Raw genomic sequence first — 27,607 nt, forward strand, 5'->3', positions numbered from 1 at the left:
GTGTCATAAACCCCCTTTGAAAATCTGGTGAAGCATATAGACTCTACCCACTCAGAATAATTTTAACATAATTAGAGGAAATGCTAATTTTCAGTAAGAGTAGTAAAATAAAGATATAATTATTTTTTCACCTGAAATTACCTCATGGGTTCTCTGAAGTCTATCTTTAAGGGTTTTTAAGTCTTAAAGGGCTAGTGTACTCCAGGTTTACAACCCTTTCATTAGATACTCTCACTGTGATAGATAGTTGCAATGATAAATATTATCACCATCCTCATTTTATGTATGAAGAATTTGTGCTTCAGAAAGATTGACTTAGATCATTAGAGGCAAGATTCAAAACTCATTCTCCTGACTTCACTTTAAAATTCTCCTTTTCTAAAGAGCTAAAAGCCATTTTAGATTTCATATAGCACAACCTCCAAATTTTACAGATGGAGAAATTGAGTTTCAAAATGATGAAATCACATATTTAAAGTCCATAGTGGATTTGGCATGTAAAACTATTCTTTACCAGTGTCCCAGACTATGCACAAGGAATAAAAGAATAAACTATGTGCAACAGTAAAGGAAGAAAATATCCTTGATCCTGATTTTACTGAAAACTTAAATGTGAACTGATACGTTCAATATCTGAATTAACCTTGATGGATGAAAACAAGCATCAAAGACATATATTGATTTTGTTCTAATTCAGCCTGGGTCTAATTCAGAGAACAAAAAAACCCACTGTTACTCCCCCCCCCCCCACCCCGCCCCTTACTTTTATGGCACACTCCTGTGCTGGCCTCATTTACTTACAAGAGAAACTTACTTGCTCATTTCTTATAAATCCAGACAGAACAGACTCCATCTTTTCTGAAACCTGGGACTCAATTCCATAACTTTTGAGAACTATGGGGAATTTTAGATGAGTGAAATAATAGCAAACAATTTTAGAATGGGTGTTTATAGCATTCAGTAATAGTTACCATGTTGAAGAATCATTCAACTGGAAGGAATTTCAAAGGTTCTCTAAACCAATCACTCATTATTATTATTATTATTATTATTATTATTATTATTAGTAGTAGTAGTAGTAGTAGTATTGTTATTATTAATATTAATATCCTCTTCTATAAAGAGGATGAAAAATGTTCAATAGTAAAGAAAATGGGCATCTAGGTGACACAGTGGTTAGAGAACCAAGCCTGAAGTGGGAAAGATTAATTTTCCTGAGTTCAAATCTGGCCTCAGACACTTATCAACTGTTTATGTTTGGGTAAGTCACTTAATCTTGTTTGCCTCACTTTCCTTATTTGTAAATTGATCTGAAGAAGGAAATAAACCTTTCCTCAAATGGAGTCATTAAGAGTTGGACATGATTGAAATGACTGAATAACAACTAGCTGAAATATGTCTAGAGTACCCTGTAATTCTCAGTTCAGATCATGGCTTTGCTGCTAACCAGCTATATGATTCTTAACATGTCATTTCCCTTTTTTGTACTTGGCCTTTCTTGGTAAAAAATAAAGGTTTTGACTTAGATGATCTTTAACATTAATTCCCATTTCTAAATGTTATGATGCTATTATTGCCTAAAACGAAAAAAAAAAAACCTAGCAACAACAACAACAAAAAGAATTCAGTCGATTTTTCAAAATAAACAGTAATGAAGTTTAAAGAATTGGACTTAAAATCAAAATACTTGTCATTGAATACTATTCTAGCTTGCTCCTAATCAGCTATTTAACTATATGAAAATTTCTTTTAGTTTTCTCATCATTGTAACAAAGATTATGATGCATTTACTTCTTAAAGAATTGGAAGTAAAGTACTTTGCAAAACAAAAAATATTTGAGTGAGGCCATGATTTTCAAAAATATTATGAGATTTAGTCCTTAAAATGTGAATTTTTCTCTACTTCAGAAAGAAGGTTCATAGATTACTTTTTAGTGACTGATATAAATGTGATCTCGTTATACAATTTCACTGAATATCTTAACTTTGGAATGAAGATAATCATCCACATTGGTTTTTTACCTTTGAATACCAATAATATAACCAATCCTGTGATTATAATGATTAGTCCACTTTCATAAAGATGAAATTCACTGTCAAGAGAAAAAATGATTGTTAATTTAAATGATAATTTAATGGCTTTTCATTCAGGAATTGCTCTTCCCCCCCTTTTTCCTAGGGATGGTCCTGATCAGAATTCACCTCAACTTGGCATTTTCAGTGGTAACACTGCCCTTGAGACAGCTTACAGTTCTACCAATCAAGTGCTCCTCAAATTTCACAGTGACTTTTCAAATGGAGGTTTCTTTGTCCTCAATTTCCATGGTTAGTTTATTTTCACCAACTTTTATAACCCATAAAAATGCTTGGCTTTTGCTAGTCTTCTACCAAATGCACCATTACTAATCTTTAAACCAGACAAGTATAAAGTTCTTATAATGAGATAGGTGAACTTGTGCTATCAGTTTTTGGTAACAATCCTGCAGTTATATCCTACCCAATACTTGTTTTGGTGAAAACTTAAAAGATTTGTTGTTCATGGAATAGTGAACATGAGTTTTGGTGCTGGATCTATTACCATTCAGTTATGTGCTCTTGGCCAAATTGTTTAACTTCTCCTTGTCAGAGTTTCTATAATATTTGCTCATTCCATAGTTTGTACTCAAATAGCATTTTCAAAGTATAATGTGAACAGATGTTTCTTTTTGATTAAGGGAAACAAATGTTTCAAGGAACATATTAAAAATATCAATCAAACCTGAACCTCTGGAAAGAACTTTGGATTTGGAATCGAAACATGAAATTTTAAATCCTTGTTATTCTGCTTAATACTTGTATAATATTGCACAAATAATTCCAATTCTTTGAGTTAACTTTCTATTAAAAAAGTGTGAAGGCAATACTTGATACTCTCTTAGATCCCTTTTCTTCTAGATTCTGAGAATTTGGAATAATGATAAACATAAGAGATATCTTTACCTATGAAAGTTTTTAAAAGGAAAGATGAAGTTACATTATTTAGCACCTTTGACTTTTTGCCATACAAATATTACATGTACATGTATATCAATTACTAAACATTTATTAAGTGCTTACTGTGTGATAAAAACTATTCTAAGCTTTGGAGATACAAAGAAAGGCAGAGCTAGTTCTTCAGAAAGCTTAAATTCTAATGGAGCAGAAAACATGCAAGCAACATTGTATAAATAAGCTAGATTCAGGATAAACTGGAGATAATCAATAGAAGGAAGGCACTAGAACTAAGGAGGATCAAGTAGAAGATGAGATTTCATCTGGGTCTTTAGGGAATCCAGGAGGCAGAGATAAGGAGGCATGTGTGTTGGTGTTTGGAAAGATCATTTGCATATATGGAAGATGAACTGGAGTGGAGAGGGATGAGTAGTAGGGAACATGGACAGATGACATATGCAAATTCACATAAATGTATATGTGTGTGTATATATATATATATATATATATATATATATATATATATATATCCTTAAAAATAAATAAAAGATTTTTAAATCTAATGCTGTTGTTTTTAGAAGGTTGTTTTATAGCATAAGATGAAACATGTTGACAAGATCAAGATATATAAACCTCTTCTCTAATCATATACCTATGTTCTATCATTGAGGTAAATATATATTTCAGTAGTTTCAGTTCTTCTTTGACTTATTTTTGTGATTTTATTATTAAATTATGAATTTAATGATTCATTGTATTACACTCTATTCTCATGTAGTCATAGAATCAAAGAAACACAGAGTGTTAAGCCTAAAGGGTGCCTTAGAGTTCAATTACCTCATTTTATAAGTAGGAAATTTAACAGTAGAAGTTTTGACAAAGCTAAACTGCAAAAGGAATATAATAATATGCTTTAATAAAAGCATAAAATTAATAATAGTGTTCTCCATATGAGTGTAACAATATCGTGTAATGTGAGAATTTTTATTTATTGGACCCTAGGGATGCCTGAACATGAAAAGCAGGTATCTTAAGCCTAGAAAGCAAGGAGGGGTTATGACTGTCTGAAACTTGGTTTCTCAATAAAATATTCTCTTGTAGTTGTGATGATTTTGGCATGTCAGTAGGAGATCATTCCCTTGGGTATTGTTGTCAAAAGTATTACATGCAGAATTACAGATTAAGGAGTATTTGAAGAATGGAATGTAGATGAATAATTAGTTTTGTGAGTGGAGTGGTTGAGTTGAGGTAGAGAGTTATTGATGTGAGGGGATTAGTGTTAAGGATTTAGGTGGAACTTATCAAGGAGGATCTAGGTAGTATAGTTAATAGAGTGCTATCCTAATGTCAGATAGATCCATATTAAGTTCAAATCCAACCTCAGTCACTTATTAGATGTCCCTGAGCAAGTCACTTTACCCTATTTGCCTAAATTTCTCATCTTTAAAATGAACTGGAGAAGAAAATGGCAAATCTCTCCAATATGTCTGTCAAGAAAATACCCAAAAGAGTCATAAAGACTTGGACATGGCTGAGATGATTGAACAACAACACAAGTCAGATTGACAGGGAGTCAGGATATACACAGAACTCTGTATGTGTGTATTTGTATAAATTTTCTCCAGTCTTTAATAGAAGACCTAACCAATCCTCACATTTGTCCATCCTCTTTCACTCTTCCTACTTACTTAGACTTTCTTAAACCCAGCTTTCCAGACTTGCATGGATGGAGTTCATTTATTTCCTCTGCTTCTCTTGGCACAATTAGAGATCAGGTCTACTAGCATCATTAGGAGAATGAGCATTATAATGCCCAAACTAAAACTTTGGGTGGGTATAACCCAAACAGGATTATGCTGTCAAGGTAGCCACATATAGACAGAGGAAGGAATGAATTGAGAGGATACTGGGACATTTTTGGTTTTTCTTGCTGTTGTCATCATCATCGTCATTGTTTTTGTTATTGATATTTGAGCAGTATCCAGTAGAAGAATGAAAGAGTATCTACTACTCAAAGGAGGATAGCAAGTTGAAGAGGCCTTTTGAATTGAAGAAGTGAGAGTAGTAATAGCCCAGGTTGAAAAGCAATAGTTTTTTATTTGAAAAAGTAGACCTAGAAAGAATTTGGGGCAAGGAAAGTAAAATGCCTACTTAAATAATATTAGTGAGATCAAGGAGAAGGAAAAAATAATCAAATAAGAAGATCTAAGAAATTTTCTTAGAGGAAAAAAGAACATGAGTAATGAGAAAGAAAGTAGATAATAATTTAGAAGAAAAGGATCCTTATGAGTGAGTGCACAGAATGTAGGAAGATGTGATTTTTTTGAACATCATGAACCTAATTCCAGGGAAGCTAAAAATACAGTCCTCTTTTATCAAATTGAAGTAGAATAACCCTGGAGTATTCTGAAGAAGGTCCCAGGGCAAAAGGAGGGAATACAATCAAGCTCTAGAGGCATGACTACTGGCAGCTAGGTGCCACAGTAAATTTGAGCACTGACCTAGCAATAATATTGTGAGATGATCAACCTTGATAGAAGCAGCTCCTCTCAGCAGTTCAGAGAGCTAGGACATCCATATTAGACCCACTATGGACAAGTTATCCCCCTCCAGAGGAAGAAAAACAAAACAAAATAAAACCAAAAAAACCTTCAGAATCTGATGAAAACTATCTCTTATGTAACTTTTCCCCTCAATCCTAATTCCTCATACTGAAAATGATTAATCTGTAAATATGTTTACCAAAAATATAAATGTACACTATTAACCTGACTGTTCACTGCTGAGGAGAGAGGAGTGGGATGGGAGGGTACAATGAAATTTTGTAACTTAAAAATATACATATACATATGGATGAATGACCTATGAGTCAGGAGGATTGGCATTCAACATCAGAAATTTACTAGCTATGTGACCTTGGCTAAGTCACTTAACCCTGATTGCATTTAGGACCATCTCCGGTTGGAGAAAGTGAATCTGGTGACTTAGCACAGCCCCCCCCACCTTCAATCCAATTCGTGCTTGTCATGTCATCACCCCCCCCCCCCCAATCAATGTCCTGGTCTTCAAAAATGGACAAAACATCAGAGGCATGACTGATGACTGATTTGAAAGTCAGACGATTGAGTATGGAAGGCAAAAGAGACCCTGCCTTGATGTTATATATGAATTAAAAAAATTCCTAATTTACATTGTTCTTCACATAAGAGAAAAGGGCACTTTGGGGTGGGAATGGTATTGTACAAACAGAAAGAAAAAGAGCCAAAAGCAACATGATATATAATACTTATATTAATAATAGATTACACTTATCCAACACCTACCATGTGGCAGTACTTATCTACCCATTTAAATGATAAGGTCTATACTTGAGCCTTTTAAAAATTATAAGTTTAATATATGATGCATATAAATTTAAAAATATATATTATGCATACATTTGAACTTCCTATCATAGTATGATAATTTGGCTTGTCTGTATAGCATTAAATTGTTCACTATTATTACTTTTAATCTTAAAAAATTAAATGATCTGAAGGACCTTAAGTCTCTAAATCTTATGAAAATTTTAAAATAAATGTCTTATATTGGGAATTTTTAAAAAAAATTGTCTATCTTTAAAGATAATGCAATTGAATGTCATTTCCTATAATTTTTAGCTTATCAGCTGAAGAAGTGCCAGTCACCACCAGCAGTTCCACAGGCTCAGATACTTACTGAAGATAATGATTTTGAAATAGGTAATATACTAACCATTCATTTTCCCTATGCATTAATATCACTTAAACTGTTGTTAAATCATGATTCTAAATTAGAAGTATAAGTTTGTACATTTGTTACTATTTATCTTAATTCTGTTGGGTTTTTTTAGATTTTTAAAGATATTTCTGGTGTCATATTCTATTAGTGGTCATTTTTTATTATATGAGATTTTTTTCCTTTCCAACTGTAAAGATCCTTCTATTATTTTGCTTAATAGTATTAGACATATACAAATACAAATGTAATTTAGATTTTCAATATGGTTTAAATACATTATTTTAAAATATTTCTGATAAGTTTTTAGTTCATTATTTTGTCTAGAATGTAATTATTTTAGATAAGTAGAAACAGGCAATGTATGGTGACCCAACAAACTTTTAAAAAGTAATTTCTATATTTCATTAATTCTCTATGGGTATCTCTTATAAAAATGACAATATCAACCTGCTCAGACCTTGTCAGCACATTTGATTTCCATGTACCTCCATAGACTCTGGACCTAGGACTTCTTCAATGTGTTGGAGACCTTCATTAAGGTCTGAGACTAAGGACTTGGATAGTTGGTTATCCCTTTTTTTTGCTCTGAATCTCAACTCATGTTAAATTACAACCATCATTAAACTGATCCTTCACTGAGAAGAGTAGCATTGTTAAAAGATATTTAACTGATATAATTTTGAAGTTCTAAGTGCGTGGTCTTTAATTTGGACTCTTAATTCATTGATACCACTAATGAATGGCACATGTCCAGCTTCTAAACTTAGTTGATTCTAAAATGACAATTAGAGCAAGGTTATTCTTCAATTTTATTATTTCACTCCCCCAGTCTGTTGGTTCTACCAAACTCACTTTCAACTTTCTTGATGTTCATCAAAAATGAGTTTATGTTGCCAACTTTTTTTACCAACACCTTCGCACTGGTTGTAGTTAGTATTTAGAATATATTCTCAAAGCAGCTCTACCTCTTAAAATTCTATTTCTTTCAACACTCAACTTAAGTAACATCTTATGTTCAAGTTTTCCTGGGCTTTTATCTGTTATATTTTTCTTCAACATTGTCCTTGTATATATTTGGTTTATATTTATTTATTTATGTGCATGTCCTCTATAACTAAGATAGAATGTATGTTCCTAAAAAAGCAGGAATTGCTTAATTTGCATTTCTGTATTCCCAGTGCTGAGCACAGTTTCTGACACTTAGTAGGTACTTAATAAATGTTTAGTAATTTATTCAACATTGAATAACACATATAGTGCTCTGAGGAAGGTAATAAGGGGGAAACAAAAGACAATAAAAACAAACCTTATCTCAAAGTAGGATAAACTTGTAGGGAGACATTGTTATGCCCATTTTTAGTCATAATAACAGTTTAATTTGGAGGAGAGAAAGTCCAGAAATCCTGGATTAAAGTACTGTCTAAAGTAATGATACATATTGGCTATGTGACCCTGGACAAATTACTTAACCTCTTACTGTTCCTATATAACTTTCTATGACTTTAAATTGCAGAATATGTGACTGTCTGCATTAGTAAAAGGAGAGTCTGAGCTTTCTCTCTCACAATTGCTTATATCAGATAAAATCACTGCTTTGGATAATGATGAAAGCATAGTAATTAACTAGAAAGGACTTCAAAAGTTACTAGAAGAAAAGAATATATATATTTCTAATTGGCAGGCTCAGAGAAAAACATCTTGGAGGATATGGCCTTTGAGCTAGGCTTATGATGACCATAAGTATGTTAGTATGGAATTATATGACTAAAACATATACTTTGATACCATTCAAATGTCTGAAATATTTACATAATTAGTAACAATGTAGGGCAGGGAAAATATTTCGATAGCAATTGTCAGAACTCTTGAGAAAAAAGTCCAAAATGCATTATTATTAAATTATGGAATTAATTATGGAAATAATTATGGAAAATAGCATTTCTTTGACTTTGGAGGACTAAAAATGTGTGCATGTAATTGAACAAAAAGAATTAGATACTTGATGTTTAAAAATCTCTACAGATTGATTTTAAATGATTTTTAAACATATGTACATATATGTGTTACTTTGTATATTTCATAAAGAAAAATAAGAATAATATTTTATTGATTCCTCTAGGGGATTTTGTAAAGTACCAGTGCCTTCCTGGTTACACACTGTCAGGAAATGATATATTAACCTGTAAGCTCAGTGCTCAGTTGCAATTTGAGGGATCTCCCCCTATCTGTGAAGGTAAGTTCTTTCCTACACTAAAAAATAAAAATAAATTTGTTCAACATGGATATCTATCTGTATGTTGATACTAGTAAGATTTAAAGATTTGGTAAAAATTTCCCTTAAACCTATCACTCTTTAAGAGAAGTTTCTCATCTTCCTTTACTTTTAGAGAAAGATCCCAATCCATGGTTCAAGGGACAAGAATTTACCAACAGTCAATTTTTTAAAGAAAACAATGAGAATAAATTAGTTGAAAAGGGCTAAGGAATACAAGGAGATGTGTAAACTAAATATCTGTAGCCAAAATAATCAGGACATATTTAGTACCTTTGTAATTGTTTCTTAACAGGCTTATTTTGATATACTTTTTGTGATGCTCAGTCATAAAGTATACTGTGAGTAATGTAGTGCAAGGGCTAGTTGTTTCAAACTTCACAAGAAATCTCAATGTGTTCTTCATAAAGATAGTAGGCTACTATAAGAAAAACCAAACCAATATTTGGATTCATAAGAGATGACATAAGGAAACATAATGATAATAATGATGATGTTAATAGCTTAGCCTTTATATAACACTAAGTTTTGATATTATTTCATTTTATCCTCACAGTAATTTTATGAGATAAGTATTATTATCCTCATTTTATAGATGAAGAAACTTAAGGTTGACAAAAGTTAATTGACCCACATATGTTCACACAATCAGTAATCATTTGAGGCCAAAATTTAACTTGGCTCTTTCTGATTCCATGTGTCTTACTGCCTTAAACAGTATATTGTAGATTGTATGCTATGCTTCTGCAGCTAATTAGCTGTATAACCTTGGAGAGTCAGTGAATTTCTCTGATTCACCTGGAAATAATGCTTTTCCTAAGGTATAGTGAGAAACAAAAACACATGATCTTATAAATTCTCTTTAAGCTTTAGGATATATGAATCTATATGGTCCCAGAATTGGAGTAATATTTAATTTTAAGATTTTTTAATTTAGTTTAGTTTTCTAAGTTATCAATCACTTTGAATCTAGTTGTCCGGTGTTATAAATAATAACCCCTCCCCCCAAAATACAAATATAAAAACAAAACATAATTTCTGGGACAACTAACATATTTGTCTACTTCTTATGGGCTAATGCATCTTGTCAGCACCATTTCAGTGTCTTCATGCATCTAAAAATACTCTTTTAAACTAATTAGGAACTTAGGACTTAATTCTGTAATGTTCAAATACAATATTTTGTAGGAGTCCTTTCCTGATTTCCCTAGCTCATAATTACTTCTCCTCCCCTCCAAATTGTTTTCCATTAAATTTTTATACATTTTATATGTGCATATTGTTTATACCATGGCTCCCTCAAGTACAATGGATAGAACACTGCCCTTGGAGTCAGGAGGACTGAAGTTCGAATTTGACCTCAGGCCCTTGATACTTAGTAGCTGTGTGACCTTGAACAAGTCACTTAACGCATTGAGGACCATCTCCAGTCATTCTGACTCATATCTGGCCACTGGACCAGATGGCTCAGGAGGAGAGTATGAGACTGGTGACTCAGTACAGAACCCCCTCACATAAATCCAATTCATGTGCTTGTCATGGCTCACATCCCTTGAAGTCATGGTCTTCTTCCAGAAAGAAGGACAAATATCATCATCATCATTTAGATGAAAACTCTTTGAGGACAGGGACTGTTTTTCCTTTCCTTGTATCTAACATTTAGCATAGTGCATGTCAAAAAGTAAGTACTTCATACATGTTTGTTAATCTGCTGATAGTCTTCTCCAGAAATATTTCATTTTGATTTAAATGACAATGATTATGACAACCTTGGAATCACATTTTACCAGTGCTATCTGGGAAAACTTTTTAAAATATCAGTTAACAAATAAAGTCTAGAGCAAATTACTTCATAGTCACCTCAGCTATCAACAACTTTAGTGGGTTGTCATTCTCTTTGACAGCTATACATCTTTGTCTTAGGTCTGAATTCACAACTTAGACCTTTTCAATGAACATTATGGCAACAGACTAACTCTCAATTATTTCAATTGAAGAAATAACTAGTGTGTGTGTGTGGAGGGGGGGAAGTAATGGTTAATTTGAAGTGGGCATAAAAGAGATTTGGCAACTAACAAACCTCAGTTCTTCCCCTAAAAATCACAAGGGAGAAACTCAGGAAAATGATCAAGACTGGTGGTAATTTTTTGGTATATAGTTAAGAGAATTAAATTATATGTTCCAGAGACCCTAGTTGACAGCTTTTCTCAGTTGCTTACTAGGCTTTTACAATTCTTTTGTAGGTATGGATAAATATTAGAATTGATCTCAGTTATTCATGAATATTAAAATATCAGTGTTCAACTGTTCTGAAAGTCATATAAAGGACAGAAAATCATATGCTTTGAGTCTGAAGCCTCATGCTTCAATTTTCATTAGGAGGTCAATGTTAGTAACTAATATTGTGTGGGTGTGTGATGACAGGAGAAGATCCAATTAAGAGTGAGTTTCCTTTAGACCATGTTTTTGAGAGAAACTGAAAGCAGCTGTTTTCCTTTAGTGGGATGAGGGAAGAGAGAGGGAGATTTCTGAGATTCTCTTGTGGAGATGCTGTATATTTTTAAATGTGTGATTTATACATGAAGGAAAAAACCCAACTCAACTATGGGAAAGCCTAGGCTCACTTCAATGCTTCCACCATAAGTGGGTGTTACTCTTGACAACAATATATAGGAATGAACATGAAGAAATCAAGCATATATGAAAGGAACAAAAGAAGCAAAAGGAATCACAAGAAGTATTGCTCTTTAATGGGGGAAATTTTTAAATTCATTTTTTGAATATGAATATTTGGGAAAAGTGGAAAGAGGCAGTAGAATATAATAATATAATAATTTAAGTTTCTTTATATTTTTGTCTCATTTTCCTTTTTGTTAAATTAAAGTTCCTAACAAAATTTAACTACATTTCTTGCTTTCTCATGGAATGAATTTCCAATTATGCTGAAATAAGGCATTTCTAAGCTATTTCACTGGAAATTTATAGCAAATTCCTTCTTCCCAGGGAGTCACACAATTCCAGTTCTGTCTGTATTCAACTCTAGTAGTAGAAGCTCACAATCTCTACATATACATTGAGAATAACAGTTCTAGAAATTAATGTTGCTGTCATCTCCGAGATTCCCACCTACTAATAGAAGATTCTATGACGAACACCCTGGTACTGATGGGGCAGACGTGCAATTCAAATATCCCAAATTAAGATTTGTGTTGGGACTATGCAGTAAAAAAGTAGATCTGATTCTTTACCCTAACACCAGTACAGGCTAGAAGAGATCATAGCACCATTCTCTAACCCTGTTATGATTGAATCAGCAGAGATGCCTATCTACTCACTCTACAAAAGATTTAAATGTATATATTGATTACATATATTTTTAATATAGCAAAACATTGATAGTATTTTAATTTATTGTATATAATGATGTAAAAATGTGAATTTACTGACTATGGGATAATGAAACTCCCTTCTTTTAATAGTCAAAATTATCTCTCCTTGCAATTGACTTTCCATTTTAAAGCATGAACACTTTTCCATAATAATAAACACTGAAGGAATATTTTAAATGATTAGCCTTCTATCTTATGCCAACTTCATTTTATAAGTTGTAAAGTCTAATTCTGTTTGAATTTTAGTTTAAGTAAAGTATACTTTCAAAGTCAAAATATATTCCATAGATTAATGTTCATTTTGCTTGAGGGAAAAATGACCCTATCTTAAAATCTTTATATTACAATGTCTTCTAAAGGAAACATAGTTAACTAATATGATATAACTTATATAGATAAAATTTTTGTCCTTTGGGCAAATAAAACTATCTCTTTCATTAAACAAGAACTGATAAATGTTTTGCAATATTCAGATTAATTCAAATTGATATTACAACATGAATATTTCAGGGACTCTTCTATTTATTTATGAACTGTCACTAATAAGAGTGGTAGCTTTCCTCAAATTGTTCTTTAAATAAAAGATTTCTGAGGGTGTTTCTTATTTAAAAATGAAAAGAAAATATAGGAAGTAGGAAGGTTTATTTAGTTTGAGACTCTTTTTCATGGTTTTATAGGTACAAATGATTTTTGCTCTGTGGTTTAATTTTGATGCAACAAGATAGCAAAAATAATTATCTACATTAAAACTTTCATTTTCCAAGGAAACTTGGTACTGTTATATAAATGCTGCTGCTGCTACTGATATTGTCAACTTTTCCTGAATTGTGGCATGCTCTTGAACATTGTTGAAGCAGGGTACAAAAAAGAGAGTCTAGCTTCTTTTTCTATTATTTTAATATAATTTGCTAAGAATTACCCAGTATTTCAAAAAAATCTAAATGATATCCCTTTATTATGGAGAAGAAATGGTTTAAATGCATTCCGATATACCAAGTATTCATTCATTCTGGGAACACTGTGTGCTTAGTATAGGGAAGGAGAATTGGGACTTCAAAAAAGCCAGAGAGAGAGTGTACATCCCTGGAAAAAATTAGAAGCAGGAATGAGATTAGTGCTGAATTTTCATTGTGAGAATTTTTTGTTTGTTTATTTGTTTATTTTATTGCAAGGCATCAAGTTTAAGTGACTTGCCCAAGGTTAAGTGTCTGAGGTCTGATTTGAACTTGGGTCCTCCTGACTCCAGAGCCGGTGCGCTATCCACTGCAGCACCTAACTGCCCCCATTTAGACAATTTTTTAAAGATGTAATGTTTTTTGCATCACCTTTATAGGTTACTTCCATTTCCTAAAAAGTTTCTTGTAGCAAAGTAAGACAGTTAAGTAGCATAATAATTCAGTGACTTTATTTGAAAGTGAAATATTTCATATCTATAGCAACTCTCCACTTTTCTATCAAAACAAAATAACAGCAGTCTATTTTTTTAACTTCTACCTGTCCTTCATTTGAAATTTTAAAATATCACCATATCTATCACATCTCTGTAATGGCGAATATATTTTATCCTTGGTTCTTTGGGATCAGGAATGGTTATTGTATTGATCATAGTTCTTTTGACTTCTAGTAGAATATATTGTAATGGGTCTTTGTTTTTGTAATCTCTAATGCCTTAAAGTGACTTTCTTATAATCAAAACTTGCTAAAATGATTGCTGAATGTGATTGAATTCCTGCTTCATTCACATTCAAAATATAGAAAAAAGCACTAAAGGGAAAATACTTATATTCCTTCTCATCACTATCTGATCTTCCCAATTACAATCAGACTCATACATTTCAAATAAGCCCAGGGTAAGAGGCATTCCCTTGGATCCATTTTTCACTGTTCTAGATAGTAAATGTATATTTTATTTTAAATGATAAGATGGTCTATTTCTGTATCTATAATTATTATTATGCATGCCTTATGGCATAATATGATATGGCATAGTAGGCATAGTAGATAGAGTCTACAAGATAAAAACTACAGTGGTTCTAGCCATGCTTTTGTCTGTGGGATACTGATCAATTCAGTTAACTTCTCAGTGCCTCAAGCAACTTCCTAAGGTTGTAAATTATACACCAAGTGCTGATATGCACGAGTTTCTAATATTAATGAAATCTCAATTGTGCTTTCTATAATCTTTGTCTCTCTTTTTCTGTATATAGGATATTAATGTATAGTTATGCACAAATGTCAAATATATATATATATATATATATATACAGAGAGAGAGAGAGAGAGAGAGAGAGAGAGAGAGAGAGAGAGCTAGTATTGGAGGAAACATTAAAATCATCTATTTCAACCATTTCCCCTATATTTACAAATGAAGATATAGGTAGCAGAAGTGCAACATCAAAGTTCACTATCTTCCACCATGCCATTTGCCCTAATTTACTGGTAATGTTCATGCCTTAAATTTTTGTTCTGTGGACTGATATTTGAAATTATCTGGATGGATTGTTTCACAAGTTATTTGGTAGATATCCTAATTTCTGTTTCTTAAGCCATCCTTTCTGAATAATACTTCACTAAATGTAGCTCAGTTCTCTTGGATAAATTATGACTACTTATATGTCTTTATTATCCAAAGTTTAAGAAACAAGTTCTTCACAACAATATCATGAAGTAGGTAATATGACTATCATCCATATATAAAGAACTTGAGATTTCAATAGATTTAATAGACTTCCCAAGACCAGATAACTAATAAATGTCAGAGATAGGAACTAGAAATAGAAAATTCCTGACTTTAGGGCCAAGGTTCTTTCTATAGTACCTCTTAGATCAAAAACTAAATAAAGATATAATCGATGAAAAACTAATAGGTGAACAAATTCATTCAACTATTCGTCAACAGATAATTTCCCTCAACAAATATGTATTGGTATATTTTACTGAGTGTATGAATCAGAACCCATTTCTGGAGCATTTTCCCCCTAAAGAGATTTTAATCCATTCACTGGATATTCATGTTGAGATTCTTTGAGGAAGGGAAATAAAATATTTGACTTCTGTTCTTTAGCTCAGTGCCCAGCAAATGAAGTCCGTACCGAGTCATCTGGAGTGATTCTGAGTCCAGGATATCCAGGCAACTACTTTAACTCCCAAACTTGCTCTTGGACCATTAAAGTGGAAGTAGGTTATAACATCACCATCTTTGTGGAAACATTCCAGAGTGAGAAGCAGTTTGATGTGCTGGAAATATTTGATGGTAAGTAATCCTTTTTCTTTTGGAGAAAGACAGCATATATATAATAAAAAAGAATACCTTTAAAATCTCAACACCTGAATGTCTTTGGGGCAGGGACTTTTCACTTAGGTAGGTCTTTATGTCCCCAGTGCTTGTTACATAGTAGACACATAATAAATCCTTGATTACTGTTTATTTGGATAGAATATAACAGATGTGTTCTTAACACAAATAGCAGTAAATTTTTGGCTATCTTGCAGAGTTTGAAAATTGATTGTTGTAGTTAAGCAAATATTCTTTCTAGTAATCTGGTTTTCTACATATATTTCTGGTTTTCAAATAATTAATAGGGTTAATGTGTCCTGAAATTTTACATTAGATAGATTACATCATATGATCATAGAATCTCAGAGTTGGAAGGAATCACAAAGTTTCTAGATCTTTAGTCTAATTCTGGAAAAGAAAAATCACTTTTATACTATCCCTAATAGAAGATTCAACCACAATTTGAAGATTTTACTGATAGAATCCCAGTTTTCTTAGCCCATTCCATAGGATTATTGTAATAATAGATAATCACTTATTACATTGAGTCTAAATCTGTTTGTGACTTTTTTGAGTTGAATGACTATAATTGTGATTAATTCACTATAATTAATTTCATCATAATTCAACATATATAATTCTGGATCTCCCAACAAATTTAAATATTTTAGTTGATTTGGTCAGTTAAAGTAAATAAGTAGTCAATTAAGTTTTTTTAACCAATAATGTAAGCCTATTGTAATTTTATCTAGACCTGTGATTTCATCCAAACAATTGAGTTGAATTGTTTCCATAAAGAATTGTGTTTAACAGTCAAAAAATTAACAAGCATTTAACCAAAGACGTTTATACCTCACATTTGTAAAGCCCTTCCAGATTTACAAAGTACTTTCTTGACAACTATACCTAAATTCTTGAACACAGAGCATGCATATGTGTAATCAGTATATTAAGTGACTCCTTTATGCCAGACATAGAAAGAGAGGCTGAATTTATGAATTTACTGGTATAGTCTACAACATTGGATAGTGCTATATAATAACTTTGCTAAAACTAAAATTTTGTGAGAACTGCTAAGAGTCTCAGGGCCATAATGCTGACATATATAAGAGAGGAAATTTGAACTTGGACCATCTGGACTTTGAGTCTAACTTTCTTTTCCACTAGATACTGCTTAAAAGTCAGGCATTCATATGAATGCAAATATATTTATATAAGGATAAATATGCACATAAAATATACATGTATGCATTCAAGTATGTATTTTTTTGAAGCAGACTAAATTATTGAATTTGAATTGCCACAGTAGTCCAAATGGTTTGAAGAAAGGTACAAAATAAAGTAATGATTATTAAACAATTATTTTACATAACAACGAATAAATGATTGGATAGAAGAAATGTTTCTCTCAAAAAATTGGAGAACTCAATGGAATTATTTATATTTAAATATATTTTATGAATAATGGTAAAATAAATATGCAACACTAATGAGAACTTAGTCTTTAGAAAGAAAATGACCCAATAATGAACCTCTATCAATCTCTAGCATGTCATAGACAGATGTTAAAATGATTATATGTATCTGATATAAAACTGTCTTTGTCAATGCAATTTAACCTTGTGAAAAGTCACCCATATATAAACTCATTTGGATTGTTTGCATGTTAGGTGAGAGTTATCTAATTTGTTACCTTGAATTATGACAGAATAAATTACATTCTATTCTCATGATAAATTGGCATTTTGTGCAATATTGAACATTTTTTAAAAGTTAAACTGTAATTTTTCTTATCTGTCATTGCTGTGCTTTTATAGCAATAAAATAAACAGCATGCTTATGTCAACAGAACACAAAAAAGTTACATTAAAAACTTGTACATTTCCTAAATTACCTACTCTTTCAGAGTTCTATGATGAATTCTACAGAAGATGCAAATATTAAATTATATATATTGTATATGTGCAGATACATATATAACATACATATATGTATCAAATCTCTCATTTTGCATTACATGGTCTTGTGACTTTAATGCAAGTAGTATCAAACTGTATGAAAGATGCTTTCCATTGAGAAGGGTCCTTAGGCACAGAAGTCCTTTAATATGAGGTCAGGTTTTTGTGTGTTTGTATATATATTTTAAGGTGAATTTATTTATGGTGGTATATGTCAAGTTCAGAACAAAAACTTTTGTATTCCTTCAGTTGCCTTTGGATATATTAACTTTAAACTTCAATCAGACAAGAAATATTACTCCCTACCATGTGGTTCAACTGTAGGATAAGTAACATTTTAATATGATGTTCTTAGCATACTGTAACCTTGATTAATCAATTCATGGGCAAATTGAAATATGTATGATGTTTTAGGTATAAATCCACTGTTTTCTGTTATTTTCATTGTTCTTGTTCTTTTAGCATTATTATTCTATCTGTCTGGACTTGCCTCTATGTATATTTCAATGGCTCATTTTGTGGAAGAAAAAAATTATCATAATTCTAGGAATTCTGATTTGAAAGGCACTTTAGAAGTATCTATGCCGACCTGACCTGTGTCTGACCCAGAATCCCAGCTATAATATACTTGACAAGTAGTCATTAAACCTTTATTTCAAAAACTTTCATGGGGAAACCCATGTTTTACAGGGCAGCACATTCCACTTCTATATAACTATAATTCTTCTGTATAACTATAATCTTACTATTGACTTGAAATTGAATGTTATAATTCCTATACCTCTCTATTCTCCTGTCAAATTATTTTATTCAGGTTAATAATTTTTTCTTCCTTCATGAAATCCTCATATGACCTAACAAAATATTTTTCCATATCTATATCAAAGTCACTCTTTAAAATTTTATACTTTATGATATTGAACTCCCCAATACCATTGTGGTTTAGCAAGTATATTGAGACTATATCAGAGTACTGTAACTTGACCTCTCCTATGGATTTACTTATCATACTCTTCTTGGCGTGTAGCCATTTGTGTGCAAAACTCTCCATCCTCCCACTCTGCTTGACTGAAAGATTCCTTTAAAATAGGGCCAGGGGGATCTGTATTCATGTTTCTCTGTTGCTATATTACAGATACTTCCCTTTTCAAAGGATTTTTGATTTTATTAGCAGGGTGCTTCTACTGTCTCACACTTATGCCTTTACTCAATTTCCTATGCCTGAAATGCCTAACTTCCTTTTTTTCTTTGACTGATTCTTGTCTACCTTTGAAAGCTTACTTTAAATAACTCTCGCTCCAGTAAGGAGTATATTGTTATTTAAAAAATTATTTTCATATACTATAAAGTCCATAAAGGTAAGGACAATGACCTCTCTAAGTCTTCCCATTATCTAATACAGTTTTACTGTGTATTAGAGGTACATTATAAATGTTCTCTTTATAAATGTTTTCTGATCAATGCATTATTTCTCTTTTTATCTAGGTTCTTCTGGACAGAGTCCTTTGTTAGTGCTTTTAAGTGGAAATCATACAGAACAATCAAATTATACGAGCAAGAGTCATCAATTATATTTTCGTTGGTCAACTGATCATGCAACTAGTAAGAAAGGATTCAAGATCCGTTACTCAGGTTAGTGAATCTTATTTCAAATTAATTTACTGAAAAATATTTCTAACACAAGGTCTTAAATGATTTCATCTACTTGATCTTAATCTTAAACTTTTACAATAAAAATTACCAATGACATGGAAATGGTATGGTGCATAGTTAGGGATAATTTTCTTACCTTAAAAAGTATGCTTGGGGGCGGCTAGGTGGTGCAGTGGATAGAGCACTGTCCCTAGAGTCAGGAGTACCTGAGTTCAAATCCAGCCTCAGATGCCTAATAATTATCTAGCTGTGTGGCCTTGGGCAAGCCACTTAACCCCATTCCCTGTAAAAACCTAAAAAAAAAAGTATGCTTGGCAACACAGATACTGTTCTTTGATGGTTATTTCATTTGATTTCTAAAAATATATCATTTTAATAGCTATTTTAAAAATACAAACCTTATAAAAACAATAGATGGAAATTTTAGAAAAGATTCTGAAACTACAAGGGAAATTATGTTGGGAGAATAGAGCTTCATACACTGCAGGAGGAAAGCTAAGGGAAATATTTTTCTTTTTGATGTTATATTTTTCCAAATAGAAGTTATAAAAGTTTTTCAACATTCATACATATGCCTATGTATATTTTTAAGTTACAAAATTTCCTTCCACCCTCTCTTCCCACTCCAGTCCCCTCAGCAGGGGTTAATATTGTACATACACATTTGTGTTAAACCTATTTACAGATTGGTCATTTTTGGTATAAGGAATTAAGATTAAGGGAAAGAAATACATGAGATTTCTCTTTTTTAAGTGAATGTAGTATTCATCAGGCTCTGAAGGATTTTGTTTTGTTTTGTTTTTCTTACTCTGAATTGGGACAGCATTGTCCATCATAATCTAATAGAATTGAACTAGCTCTCTGAACTGCTGAGAGGAGCTGCATTCCTTAGGGTTTATCATCTCACGAAGTTGTTGCTAATGTGGTCATTGTTCTCTTGATTCTGCTTCCTTCTTTCAGCATCAGATCCTATAATTCATTCCATGCATCTCTAGAGTCTGACCATTTATGGTTTCTTATAGAACAATAGTATTCAATGATTTTCATGTACCAAAACTTGTTTAACCATTTCCCAATAGTTGGGCATCCTCTCAATTTTTAATTCTTTGCCACTATAAAAAGAGCTGCTATGAATAGTTTTGAACATGTGAGACTTTTCCCATTAGGCATAGAATTGGAATTGCTGAGTCAAAGTGTATGAACAGTTTTATTGTTCTTTGGGAATAATTCCATATTGCCCTCCAGAGTGGTTGGATCATTTCACAACAGCAATGCATCTATGACCTCATCCTCCTATAGCCCTCCCAACATTGATCATTTTCCCTTTTTCTCATCTTACCCAGTCTGCTACTTCATTGCTTTTTTAATTTGCATTTCTCTGATCAATAATGATTTGGAACATTTTTTAATATGATTATATATGGTTTTAATTTCTTCATTTGAAAAATGTCTATTCATTTATCAGTGGGGAATGACTTGCAACATTATAAATTTGATGCAGTTCTTTATGTATTTTAGAAATGAGACTTTTATCAGAATTCTTGTTGTGAAGATTGTTTCCTCAGCTTTCTGCTTTCCTTCTAACTTTGGCAGCATTGGTCATATTAGTGCAAACCCTTTTTAATTTAATATAGTCAAAATCATTCAGTGTTACTCTGTTTCTTGTTTGATCATAAATTTGTCCCCTTTCCATAGATCAGATAGACAGGGTACTTCTTGGTCTTTTAACTTATCCATAATGTCTTCCTTTAAGTCTAAATCCTGTAATTATTCTTACCTTATGAGATGTGGGTCTTTGTCTAGTTTTGCCATGCAGTTTTCCAGATTTCCAAACAATTGATGGCAAATGAATTCTTATCCCAGAAGCTTAATGTCTTTGGATTTGTCAAATAGTAGATTACAGTAGTCATTTACTACCGTTTCTTTCGAACCTATCAAATCCACTGATCTATTACTCTTATTTCTTAACCTGTTCCAGGCAGTTTGGATGATTGTTGCTTTATAGCATAGTTTTAGATCTGGTAGAATTAGGCCACATTTCATTACATTTTTTTTTCCATCAATTCCCTTGCTATTCTTGACCTTTTGTTGCTGCAGATGAATTTTGTTACTAATTTTTCCTAGCTCAGTAAAATAATTATTTGGTAGCTTGAATGGTATGGCACCAAATAAGTAATTTAATTTCAATAGAATTGTCATTTGTATTATATGAACTCAACCTAACCGTGAGCAATTGACATTTCCCCAATTATTTACATCTGTCTTTATTTGGCTGAGAAGTGCTTTATAATTGTGTTCATACAGTTTTTGGGTTTGTCTTGAGAGGTAGATTTCCAAATATTTAATGTTGTCTATAGTTACTTTAAATGGAATTTCTCTTTCTACCTCTTGTTCTTGGAATTTCTTGTTCACATATAGAAATGCTGAAGATTTGTTTGGGCTTTATTTTATATCCTACTATTTCTGAATTTAATTGTTTCAAAAAGTTTTTTAGATGATTTTCTCAATTTCTGTAAGTATATCATCATATCATCTACAAAGAGTGAAAGCTTTGTTTCCTCATTGCCAATTCTGATTCCTTCAATTTATTTTCCTTCTTTTATTGTTAGAGCTGACATTTCTAAAATTATGTTGAATAGTAATGGTGATAATGGGCATCCTTGTTTCACCCCTGATTTTATTGGAAATTCTCTGAGTTTATCCCTATTACATATAATATTTGTTGATGATTTTTAGATACTACTTATTGTTTTAAGGAAAACTCCATTTATTCCTAAATTTCTAGAGGTTTTTAATAGTAATGGATGTTGCATTTTATCAAAGGCTTTTTCAGTAGATATTGAGATTGACATATGATTTCTGTTGCTTTTGCTACTGATATGTTCAATCGAGTGTTTTCCTACTATTGAACCATCTCTGCCTACTGGTACAAATCCTATCTGATCATGGTGTATTATTCTAGTTATTACAACTAGGATTGCTAAAATTTTGTTTAAGATTTTTGCATCAATGTTCATTAGGGATATTGGTCTAAATTTTCTTTGTCTGTTTTGGTTCTTCCTGTTTAGGTATCAGTCCCATGTTGGTGTCATAAAAGGAATTTGTCAGAACTCATTCTTCTCCTGTATTTAAAAATAGTTTATGTAGAATAGGAATTAATTGTTTCTTAAATGTTTGGTAGAATTTACTTGTAAATCTATTTGGACCTGGAGACTTTTTCTTAGGGAGTTTATTGATGGCTTCTTCAATTTCTATTCTGAAATGGGGTTACTTAAGTATATTATTTTCTCTTCTGTTAATCTAGGCAGGTTGTATTTTTGTAAATACATCATTTCATTTAGGTTATCAAATTTATTGGCATACAGTTAAGCGAAGCAATTCTGAATTATATCTTTAATTTCCTCCTTATAGTTAGTTTACCCTTTTCATTTTTGATACTTGTCATCTGGTTACCTTCTTTTTTTTTTAAAAATCATATTAACTAGAGATTTATCTATTTTGTTGGCTTTTTCATAAAGCTAACTCTTAATTTTGTTTATTAGATCAATGATTTTCTTTCTTTCAATTTTATTAATCTCTTCCTTTATTTTATTAGTATTTAATTAAGGATCTATAATTTGTTCTTTTTTAGTTTTTTTAGTTTTCTACCCAATTCATTGATCTCCTCTTTCTCTTTTTTATTCATATAAGCATTTAGAGATATAAAATTTCCACTCAAAACTGCCTTGACTGCATCCCATAAATTTTAGTATGTTATCTCATTATCATTTTCTTAGTTATAATTACTTATTATTTCTATGATTTGCTGTTTTATCCACTCATTCTTTAAAATTAAATTATTTAGTTTCCAATTAATTTTTGGTATTTCTTTCCATAACCCTTTTTAACATGTAATTTTTATTGCAACATGATCTGAGAAGCATGCATTTATTATTTCTGCCTTTCTGCATTTGATTAAAAGATTTTTAATCCCTAATACATGGTCATTTTTATACTACAGAGAAAAAGACATTCTTTTCTATCCCCATTAAGTTTTCTCTACAAGTTTTCTAAGATTTCCATTCACTTTCTTTTTTTTTTTTTTGCAAGGCAATGGGGTTAAGTGACTCTCCCAAGGTCACATAACTGGGTAATTATCAAGTGTCTGAGGATGGATTTGAACTCAGGTCCTCTTGACTCCAGGGCCAGTGCTCTATCCATCGTGCCACCTAGCCACCCCCATTCAGTTTCTTAACTTCTTTCTTGTTTATTTTGTGTTTAGCTTTATCTGGTTCTGAGAGAGGGAGGTTATGTTCCCCCATTATTAGAGTTTTGCTGTCTCTGTCTTCTTTGTAATTCATTCAACTTTTCCTCTTAGAATTTGGAGGCTATATTACTAGATGCATAAATATTTAGTCATGATATAGCTTCATTTTCTATGGTGCTTTTTAAGAAGATGTAGTTTCTTTCCTTATCCCTTTTTTTTTGAGTTTGATTTTTGCTTTTACTTTATCTGAGATCAGAATTGCTATCCCTGATTTATTTTACTTCAGTTGAAGCATAGTATATTTTGCTCCATCCTTTGATCTTTACCCTGTGTGTATCTTTCTGCTTCAAATATTTTTTTTGTAAACAACATATTGTAGGATTCTAGTTTTTAATTCATTTCGATGTTTGCTTCCATTTTATGGAACAATTCATCACATTCACATTTATAGATTACTAATTCTGTATTTCCCTCAATGCTATCTTTTCCTCATTTTTTGTTTTTTCTCTTTCCTTTCCTCTTATTCTTCCACACCAAAGTTTTACTCCCTTTCCCCTTTAAATTTTCTTTTTAAAATTTAAAATTATTTTTACTTATACTTTTGCCTTCCCTTTTATCAGTCCCTTCCCCTGTCTTTCCCCTTCCCTGCCCTCCTCCTTTCCCTATAGAGTAGGATAGATTTTTAATCCTAAATGGGAATGTATCTTATTCCCTCTTTGGGCCAAATCCATTGAATAGAATTTACTCAATGTTTTACATTTTCCCTTCTTTCCCTCTAAAATTATAGATCTTTGTGCCTCTTTACCTAGTGTTATTTATCACTCCCCTATTTTAATCAAGTATCATCAATAACAGCTTGATTAATTGATTTCTTGATAAGTTGAAAGTATTATCAAAGTACCATTACAGACTGATTGTTTGGTAAGCAGCATTGCCTCAAAGTCACTAAGCACTCTCCCCTCCTCTGTCTCATTAGAAGTACACCTTTCAAAGGTCTTGAATTATGTCAAATTATAATCATTTTTTCCTTATCCCCTTTTCAAGGGAACACAATCCTCATGTGCCAAATTATCATCCAAAGCCAAATCATTTCATGAGCTATTTGTATCCTTTCCCCCAGCATACCTTCCCCCCTCCCCTCTTTGGCTATATAACCCTTTGTTAGGTAAAGTATGGATTAAGTCCAACCCTTTTTTAATTAACTATAAGAAGGTCTCTACCCCTCCCTCCTCACCTCAGGTACTTAACCCCCTTTTATAGTAAAGTAAGGATTAAATTCAACGCTGATTTAATTAAGTATAAGAATCTCAAAAGGCTCTAAGTACTGGGAAGCTCTTAAAGTATCACTTAAGAACTTCACAATTGATTTTAAGTTATGGGAGACACTGACCTGGCACTGCCCAGCTTATGATGCCCTCATCTGAGAAAGTGCTAAATTTATGAGCACAGTAGAATTAGAGTAGGTCAAAGGAGCTGAGACACTTAAGTTTAGAGTAAACACCCCTGCTTTTCTTCAGGGTTTTTTTTTGTCTCAAACTTAGTGATATCATCTTGAACCTCTTCAATGGAAAGACAAGATTCAACCATAACTTTATCCTCTAAATTCAATCTCTTCAATTATATTCAAACCTTTAGTAATCCTAAGAGAAGTACAATTCTCAAGACTTTAAAGTGTTATATCTTCTCTTTTAGGGTTCTATACAATTTGATAATCTTGGCCAACATTTGTTTTGTTTTGTCCTTCCCCTTTTCATTTTACTTTTGCATCTCTTGAATCATTTATTTGGTGATTGAATTTTCTATTCAGTTCTGTTCTTTTTGTCAGGAAATTCTGGAAGTTCTCTATTTCATTGAATATCCATCTTCTTCCCTGACAATATATGTTGAATTTTGCAGGGTACCAAATTCTGGGTTGTGATCCAGGTCCTTTGCCCTCAGTTGTATTCCAGGTCTCTTGTCCTTCAAAGTTGAGATTTGTTAAGTCCTGGATGAGTCTGCTTGTGTTTCCTTTGTGTTTAAATTGATTCACTTTTTGCTACTTTTAGGATTTTCTCCTTTATTTGAGAGTTCAGGAATTTGGTTATAACAGCCCTTGGAATTTTTATCCTGGAGTTTCTTTCTGGAGGGGTTCTGTGTATTATTTCAATGGCTATATATTGTCTTCTTGTTCTAGCAGATTTGGACAGTTTTCCCCTTATAATTTCCTGCAAGATGTTTTCCAGGTTCTTTTTTTTTGATCTAGGCTTTCCTGAAATCTGATGATTGTAAATGATCTCTTCTAGATCTATTTTCTGGGTCATATGATTTTCCTAAAAGGTACTTTACATTTTCTTCAGTTTTTCAGCCTTTTTATTTTGTTTGATGGAATCTTGTAGCCTCATAGATTTATTGATTTCTATTTGTTCAATTCTAGTTTTTAGGGTTTTTATTTTCTTCAATTACCTTTTGTGATTCCTTTTTAAAGATATTGACTTCTCTGGTCAAATTTTTATAATTTGCCTGAATGACTCTCATTTCTTCTTTCCATTTTTCTTCTTCTCTTCTTTGGTTTTCTTAAATTATTTTTAAGCTCTTTGAAGAGATTTCTTTTTGTATTTGCATCCAATTTATATATGGTTTTGAGACTTCCCTGTGAGTGAGTTTTTCCACTGGTTTCTTCTTCAGACATGGCATCTTTAGTTTTCTATAGTGAGTACTTTTTTAGCTTTTTTGCTTATTTTGTTGGGGTATAGGGAGTATTGAACCAAGATTTTTATGCTAGGATTGTGGTCCCTGGTTTGTTTTCAGGCAAGAGGTTATCTATGCAGTCTAGGCCTTGCCTTTAGAAAGGTTTATTTCCTCCTTTATGTACCAGTTCTGCCTATGCAGTGGTTTGTTCCCAACTTAGTGTTGTCTTTTGTCCCAGTGTTTCCAGGATTCAGATTTTATTTGGGGTTGGGGGTCTCCCCTGCTAGCTTGCTATCTGGCTACCAGGACCTCTGCTATTGTCAAACTGTTGGGACTTTGACTGCACTGTGGCTAAAACCTCCTGCTGGCTTTCCCCACTCTCTGCCTCCTGTACTTTACTTCCACTTTTCCCCCTCAAAGAGACAGACCTTCACTGAAGATTCTCTACAATGTCTAAAACTGAAAACTTCTTTTGAGCTTATCTTTTTCTTAGTGGGATCTATAGTGTGAATGGCAGAGTAGAGAATTCATTTATTTTTAGTACAAAAAAGTTCCAGGAGCATGTTAGCTTCAGGTCATCATCTTGGATCTACCCTGGAAATTCAGGAAATAACTTTTTAAAAAAGTTTGCACACATCTTTATATAAACCATATCTTATTGAACTTTACAACAACCTTCTGAAGTAGGTATTGCAGAGACAGCATTGTCTAATATAATAGAAAAATTAGCTGCACTAGAATAAAAAAAATCCAGTCAGAATCATACCTTTTACACTAGTTATATGATCATGAAATGATAGCAGTGGTAATTATGAGGAAGAAGAGCAAGGGGGGGGAAGTAGAAAATAATATCAACCAACATTTATAATAATTTAAAGTTTGCAGAGTACTTTAGATATGTTTTCTCAATAATTCTGTGATGTAGGTATTGTTGTCATCTCTGTTTTTCTGATCAAAAAATTGAGACATAGAAAGGTTAGATGACTTATTCATAGTCACACATCTAGTAAATGTCTGGGGAAGGATTTGAACTCAAGTATCTTTTTAAATTTTATTTATTTAAGGCAATGGGATTAGGTGACTTGCCTAAGTTCACATAGCTAGGCAATTTTTAAATGTCTGAGTTCAGATTTGAATTCAGGTCCTCCTGACTTTAGGGCCAGTGCTATTCACTGCTATTCACAGCCACCCAGCTGCTCCTGAACTCAAGTATTCTTGACTTCAAATCTGACTCTATATTCACAGAGCCATAAGATTCCCTTACAAGTTAAAGTTACTTAATCTCTTCAGAACTTAATTTCCTTACCTCTAAAATGGGAATGATTTTTACCTCAATGGTGTTGCATAATGATCAAGTGAAATAATATTCTTGTTCAATGGAAACTCCACCTTTATTATTAATATTTTCATATCATT

The 27,607-nt window shown here is 32.2% G+C and overlaps 1 protein-coding gene across 1 annotated transcript in view; it reads left to right on the forward strand.

Annotated features, from left to right (window-relative positions):
- CSMD1 (CUB and Sushi multiple domains 1) overlaps positions 1-27,607 on the forward strand; it is a 2,413,561-nt gene that overhangs the window by 2,093,346 nt on the left and 292,608 nt on the right. Inside the window, exons 51-55 of the mRNA XM_074209535.1 lie at positions 2,180-2,325; positions 6,630-6,710; positions 8,849-8,962; positions 15,455-15,643; positions 19,111-19,257. Of these exons, the coding sequence (XP_074065636.1) occupies positions 2,180-2,325; positions 6,630-6,710; positions 8,849-8,962; positions 15,455-15,643; positions 19,111-19,257 (677 nt within the window). The remainder of the gene's footprint in view (positions 1-2,179; positions 2,326-6,629; positions 6,711-8,848; positions 8,963-15,454; positions 15,644-19,110; positions 19,258-27,607) is intronic.

This window comes from Macrotis lagotis, chromosome 1 (assembly GCF_037893015.1).
Source record: "Macrotis lagotis isolate mMagLag1 chromosome 1, bilby.v1.9.chrom.fasta, whole genome shotgun sequence".
NCBI lineage: Eukaryota > Metazoa > Chordata > Mammalia > Peramelemorphia > Peramelidae > Macrotis > Macrotis lagotis.